Source organism: Canis lupus, chromosome 5 (assembly GCF_003254725.2).
Source record: "Canis lupus dingo isolate Sandy chromosome 5, ASM325472v2, whole genome shotgun sequence".
In the NCBI taxonomy this organism is placed as follows: Eukaryota; Metazoa; Chordata; class Mammalia; order Carnivora; family Canidae; genus Canis; species Canis lupus.
The window spans coordinates 60659499-60666611 of record NC_064247.1 but is presented as its reverse complement, the minus strand read 5'-3'; the positions used below and the strand labels follow the sequence as shown (position 1 = coordinate 60666611).

At 50.6% G+C, this 7113-nt stretch overlaps 1 protein-coding gene across 2 annotated transcripts in view; it reads left to right on the top strand.

The window, feature by feature from the left end:
- The first annotated feature begins 5976 nt into the window (after window positions 1–5976).
- DNAJC11 (DnaJ heat shock protein family (Hsp40) member C11) overlaps window positions 5977–7113 on the top strand; it is a 75957-nt gene continuing 74820 nt past the window's right edge. The window contains exon 1 of one of the 2 annotated variants that reach the window (XM_025427292.3): window positions 5977–6134. In XM_025427292.3, coding sequence (XP_025283077.1) covers window positions 6063–6134 — 72 coding nt within the window. In that variant the 5' untranslated portion in view covers window positions 5977–6062. The remainder of the gene's footprint in view (window positions 6135–7113) is intronic. The other variant, XM_035716637.2, reaches the window with a different exon arrangement.

Here is a 7113-nt window from a genome sequence, read left to right as displayed (position 1 = left end):
TAAAATTGTTCACTCTAAATATTACACTTTTTACTGCACATAAACTATACCTCAATGAAGTAGTAAAAAAAAAATTTTGGGATCCCTGGGTGGCGCAGCAGTTTGGCGCCTGCCTTTGGCCCAGGGCGCGATCCTGGAGACCCGGGATCGAATCCCACGTCGGGCTCCCGGTGCATGGAGCCTGCTTCTCCCTCCTCCTGTGTCTCTGCCTCTCTCTTTTTCTCTCTCTCTCTCTGTGACTATCATAAAATAAAATAAAATAAATTTTAGGAAAATGAGAGAATCATAAAGAAGTGGAAGGCTGGTCATGGAGAACTATCCACAAAGAAGTCATAGAGATAAAAAGAAGGAAGATATAAAAGAGAGCACAAAAAGCATACAGAATGGGGTGTCTGGTGGCTCAGTTGTTTGGGCATCCAGCTCTTGGTTTCAGCTCAGGTGGTGATCTCGGGGTCATGATCTTAGAATTGTGAGATCAAGCCCTGCATCAGGCTCTGTGCTCAGCAGGGAGTCTTGCTTTTCTCTCTCTCTCTCTCTCTCTCTCTCTCTCTCTCTCTCCCCCATAAATAAAATCTTTTTTTAAAAAGGATACAGAATACACTGAGAGGGTCTAACATGCTTAACCAGGATCCCAAAAAGAAACAAGGACATCATTTCACAGCAGCAATTGCAGACACCTAAAAGAAGAGAAGTGATATTGGGAACAACATGCTAGAAAACAAAATAATTGCCAAACTAGATTCCTCTACCCTGAGGGGGGAAAAATCCTTTCATACTAATAAAGGCAGATAAACAAAAGCCGAGAGTGTTGTTCAACAGCAGACCCCCCAAAAAATTCCACAAGGTGGTTTTGGGCTGAAGGTCAATGACCCTTCCTGGAAGCCCAGAGACACAAAAAAGGATGAAGAACAAGTTGGAGAACGGTTTTTTTTTTTTTTTTTTTTTTTTTTTTTTTTCCTGGCTAGAAGCATAGCTCCATGAAGAAAGTCAAGAGGTGTAAGGCTGAAAGATGGGTGAACCCAGATCACAGAGGTCCTGCATGCCAGCAGGAGGAAAGAAGGGGGATGGATGCAGATAAACGAGAGGTCAAGAGAGATAGATAGTGAAACAGTGGAAATGGAGAGCTTACAATGATGTAGGGGCAACATTGCTACACGATGCCTGAGGTCCAGGCTGTTGGCAATTAAACAGACACCACTGGCTCCAGGTGCTCAGCACTGGCGGGGCTCAAGATGTCATGGGAAACTTTGAGGAGGGAATTCTAATGAATGATGGGAGTGAGGGTCTGATTGCAAGAAGTGAAAAGAGCAGGTGGAAAGGAAGCAGAGGCAGCAGGTGCCCCCTCCACAGAGAAGTCTAACAGAGACCTAGGTCTACATCTCCAAAACAGAGCTCTTTGTTTCTCCCTCCAAATTCTTCCCTAGCTTCCTCAGCAGCATCCATAGTCTCACTACCTGGCAGCTCAAACCAAAATGCAGGAGTAACCACTGATTCCCCTTCCCAACCCCCTTCACTCCATCCCCCAGACCCAACCTATCTCACCAATTACTCTTGACTCCAATGCAGTGAGTAGTCCCTGCCTGCCAGCCCCATGCTTCTGTCTTTCTGCAAGCCCACTCCCCTCTCTTCCTAGAATACTGCATGATCTCTAAGGGGTCAGGGTCGGGGTGAGGGACTGCTTCCATTCTTGCTCCCTCTAACCCTGTTCCCCCCCCCACAGTAATCCTTGGGGTGAGGAGCAGGAATTGGACCATGCTACTTCCCTGCTTAAAATCCTGAGATGGCTCCCCACTGTGATTGGAAGAACATTTAAATTCCTGACCACTATACTCCATGAGTCTTCCCTGACTAAGCTTCCCTAACATCTTTTCCTCCTGCTCTCCCCAACCTGCATCAGCTTTGAACTCACTGGCTCACTCCCTGTTCCTGGAGCACACCAAACGTCTTCCTGTCTCTGAGTCTTCACACCTTGAGGTCTTGCAAAGCTGGATTCTTCCCCCTCATTCAGTTCAAAATTACCTCCTCAGATCTTTCATAACCAGCCAGCCAACTTAACGTGACCTCCCTCCCTTGAGGTGTCCCACCATTGCATCACTGTGTTTAATTTTACTTATAATACTTAGCATCTGAAATTCTTATTAATTAACTAGTTTGTTGTCTGCACCTACCCCCTGCCCCACCCTCTTAGAGTGTTAATTCCACTAAAACAGAAATCATTTCCTTCTTATGAATTGCTGAAACACCAGTGCCCATTCCTGGATGTTGTCTTCAAACTCAAAGATAAGCTGAGTAGACACTATGGGGAATTTATAGAGTGTTAATAAGAGGCGAATGTAATAGGATTGCCAAGTAACACTGGGGGCCCATTGAAGTCAGATAGCATCAACTTTGTATTTTCCAGGACTTTCCCCAGCTATTCCCGACAGCCTGGGAGGAGTGCAGAAAGGTAGATAAGGAAGAAAAACCAAACTGAGAATGGATGTGGTGGACAGAGGCAAAGGTCAAAGGATTATGATATCACTGAATGACCAAGAAAGCAGATAGGGAGGGGACCCCAGCTGGGAGCTGATGGATTAAGATGGATTAACACCTAGGAACCAAGGACCTAAAGTTGCAAACAGCAGGGGAAACTGGTACCCTTGCACCGTGGAGGGATGACATTGCAGGTAAAATGCTGAGTTCCAAAGGCAGGAGCTCTGAATTGGAGATTTTGGAGATGCATGCTCTGTCGGGATGGTGAGATCTGAAACCGGTGAGTTGAGAAGCCCCTAGTCCATCCGTGCGCTGCTGCCAGAGCCCCCGAGGCTGGGTTCAGCTCTGCAGCTTCTCAGCAACAGTCTCTGCACAGCAGGTATGGTCCTTCCTCTGGGTGACTCAACCCTTCTGCAATTATTATCTTGGCTAAAGATATAAATGACAAGTCCCCGAAATGCTAAAGGAGGCGATACCATCAAGAAAATTTAATTCTTGAGTGCCTGCAGACTTTCCCTTCTTTTCTTCAGCTAAGGACTTTTTTCCCCCTAACTCCTCTTAACAGGGTTATCAGAGCTCATGAGGGAAAGGAAGGACAGGCAATGAATGGCAAGCAAGCACTGAATCCCAATCTGGACTCAATGACAAGAGAATAATAAAAATATGAGAAGTAACTTTTCCTCCTGAATTGTAGAGAAGAGGTATGGATTCAGCCCAACCGTAGAAGGGGCTGAGTCAGGCTGCTTCATCTCTTATGAGTATTACTCAGGAAAAGGGGGAAGGAGTGAAGGATTTCCAGTTGGGGTTGCCAGGTGTAGCAAGTAAAAATACAGGGTGCCCGGTTAAATTTGAATTTCAGATACACAATGAATTTTTTTAGTATGTGCATATGCTCCATGCAATATTAGTATACTTATGCTAACAATTATTCATTGCATATCTGAAATTCAAATCTAAGCGAGTGTCCTGTATTTAACTCTAGAAGGGAGCCCATGCCTCTCACCACCCCACCCCACCACCCCACCACCCCCCGACCCCCACCCCCGGCACTAGATCAAGCCATTGAACAGAGAAAGCTTCCTGATGGTTGTGCTGAAAAGGCCAAATATTCTGGGGTCATTCTGAAAACAAATGGTAGTAAAGGTAAATGTCCTTATGTTTTCTTTTCCTTTTTTTTTTTTTAGATTTTATTTATTTATTCATGAGAGATACAGAGAAAAAGAGGCAGAGAGAGAAAAGCAGGCTCCAAGCAGGGAGCCCAATGTGGGACTCCATCCCGGGACTCCAGGATCACGCCCTGGGCTGAAGGCAGATGCTCAACTGTTGAGCCACCCAGACGTCCCTGTCCTTATGTTTTCTATTTACAGCTGAGAGAATTCAAAAATGACTATCTATACATATACATAACACATACACACGTAGATATAGCTATATAAATATATATGGGTATTAGGCTTGGCTTTGCAGCTAAGTTACAAATTGCTTTGTGGCTTTACCCAATAAAGAGAAAGCAAAAATGCAAGGCAGTGAGTTATTGTGGCCGAGTTTCATCGGTTGCCCTGGCATGAGTAGTGGTTGGATGGGTGTGGCAACTTATCAATTTGTACTGCTCCTGGTTTCCATTATTTTGCCCATCAGAGATTAGGGTTTTTGGAAGGAGAAAGAAAACAGCCAACCTCCGAAGTAAACTTACTCTCAGGCCTGTGGTATATCTAATCTTATTTTCCATTTGTCCCAACCACTTTCCAAGTAACCATAATACAAAGTGTCATGTGTCTGAAAGAGGACAAATACAGAGCATCTCCAGGTCACTATTTATTTTGTTTGAATAGTGACAAAAACCAGGTCATTCCCAATCATAGAAACCCAGTCCTGGGCCCTCTGAAACATACGTTAGGTTCTGTTTATGTGATTCCTAGAGGCAGTGTTTTCCAAAGCAGAGGAAAGATGGCAAGAAACTCTTCTACTCAACTGAGCATTATGGCCCAATTAATGCCCACAAACCTAAGAAAAAAGGAATGTCTCAACACTGTAGTCTTCTCCTCCAGCCTCTTTGTAAGAAATTCTTAAAAGACCAGCAAATGTCAGCAAGCAGCTTAGCACTAATCAGTGCTCTGCAAAGGAGAAAAAAGGAAAGACCATAAAAAATTGCTACATGGGGCCCCTGGGTGACTCAGTCGGTTAAGCATCTGCCCTCAGTTCAGGTCATGATCACAGGGTCTTGGGATGGAGCCCCCCCATTGGGCTCTCTGCTCAGGAGGAGCCTGCTTCTCCCTCTCCCTCTGCTACTCCCCCCTGCTTGTTCTCTTTCTCTCTGGGTGAAATAAGTAAAATCTTTTTTTAAAAAAATGCCACAATTGCTGATGGAGCATGAGTGTCTGCAGAAGCTATTGTGGAGAAGCCCCAGCCAGCTAAAGAAACAGCTCTTCCTTTACGGCCTGGGCTGGGGTCGGCTCCAGTGACTCAACACTCCTGGATAACCTGTCTCAGCACACCTATGTGTCTCATGCTGAAAGATCCTAAGAGGGCCGAACAACTTGGAAGGGACCATACACAGGCCCAGATGGCGAACATCTGGCCAAAAATTAGGAAGAGAAAGAAATCAACTTCTCAAATCCACAGACAGGTGTTTGGGGCTTCCCAGGAGACCTGCTTAGGAAGGGCAACAGGGATGGTTCTAAACTCATGGTTAGTTAAGGCTGAGCAAACGTTCCTGAGAAATAATGAGGAATTGGTACAGGTCAGCATGAACCAAACAGGTGGCAAGAGCATGAGAGCTCTGCTGTCCACCTTCTCTTGATAATTACATCATTTCGAAGACATTTAAATTATTTAGATGATTGTAACCGAGACATCTTTAATAATGCACCAAACAGCAGGCACCAGGTTGAAATCAATTAGACTCCATCGCTAAATTATAAGGTAGAAATTTACAAGCGGAGGGCTCAGGGGGTAGGGGCTGTAGGGGTAGGTGCCTGCCAGGGACAATTCTATTAGGAACCAAATGGGTATTGCCTTGTCAGTTAAACAGCAGAAAAATGGCCAGGTGCTCCTAAAAAATAGGGCAATGATAAAAAATGACATTGAGAGGGCTCGTGCGCTGTGCAGGGTTCTGGACGGCCAGGAGAAAGAACAATGGAGGCAGGAATAAATCCCATCCTAGAGGTTTCCAGTGCAAGGAGAAGTCGGCAAGGGGGGCGTCGAGGCGCCTCCGGCCGAGGCGGGGATGCCTGGGGCAGGACGCTGCCCGCACTGGGAGCCGGCCTAGGACACAAGCGACGTGTCGCGGGGGTCAGACGGGACGCCCCCAGCTGCGGCCGAGGCCTCCCGCCCGGCCCCGTTGAGCCTCCCGGAGGCCGGCGGGGACGGCACGTGGCGGACCCCGGGCGCCGCGTCCCGCCCTCCGCCGCGCGGGGGCGCAGGGCGCAGGGCGCAGGCGCGCTGCCGGGGGCGCGGGCGGCGGCGCCGCCCCTCCCGGCCGCCAGGGGCCGCTGTGGCGCAGCCCGGCCGGCCCGCGCTGTCGGGGCCCTGGCTGGCCGGTCCTTCTTGGGCACGGCCCTGCCGGTTTGGCGGGGTGAAAGGTTGCGAAGATGGCGACGGCCTTGAACGAGGAGGAGCTGGACAATGAAGACTATTACTCGTTGCTGAACGTGCGCAGGGAGGTGAGGCCTGAGGCGGGACGCAGTCTGGGAGGAGGCCGTGCCCCGTAGTTCGGGAGGGCCGGGCTGGCGGCCACCGCTCCGGCCCCACCCGGGGCGGCCGGGACCCGGCGGGGAGGCCGCGTGACCCCGCCCGACATGCGCGACCGCCCGCCGACCGGGCGGTCCCCACCGCCTCGACCCCTGCGCGGGGGGCGTCCCGGCCGGCCTCTGCCGCTGCTCTCGGCGGCCGGGGCGCTGCGTCCTGGCAAGGCAGAGGCCCCGGACCCACAAGAGGGAACGGGTCCCTGGGGTGGAGGCCACCGGAGTGGGACTCCCGGTTCTCCAGGACCCGGTGCCTCGCCCGGCCCACAAACTTGCCTTGGCCGAGGCTGTGTCATCGCCCCCCGGTCGGCAGAGCGGGAAACTGAGCCCCAGGGACCAAGGTCAAGGCCTCCAGGGAGCCTCCCCACGCCGTCTGTCGGGTTCCCAAGTATTCACGGGGACGTCCCGCTTTCAAAGTGAACCCAAGCCCGGGGGCACGTGCCCTGTGCCCTCCTCTCCCCTGAGCGGCTGTCCAGGACCCGAGGGAAGAGCCTCCCGTAGCCACAGCCTCCGTCCGGGAGGCCGCGGACGGGCAAGAAGCTGCCAAGCCGGAAAAGCAGCGAGCGGTGCCGCGAGCGCGGCCTCGGCGTGTGCGCCCCTTTCCGTGCGCCGCGTGTTCGCACCCTGTTTCCTCCTCACCCGGTAAAAGGCAGAGTCTCCCACTGTGTCTGGCACGTAAGAGGGCCCAGCAAATTCCCTTTCTCGGCAGCTCGTCCAGTTCACCGCAGCGTGAAGGGCAGGGAGGCTTCCAAGGTCAAGCCCTAAGGTGGATCGTTTCTCTCTAGGCTGCTGGGTTTGGTCCTCCCGGCCCTGCTGGAGGACCTTTAATTCTATCTGCCCGTTTTCCCCGTGATCATAAAGTTTGATTATTTTAGGCAAAGCCCGTCAAATATGTGTT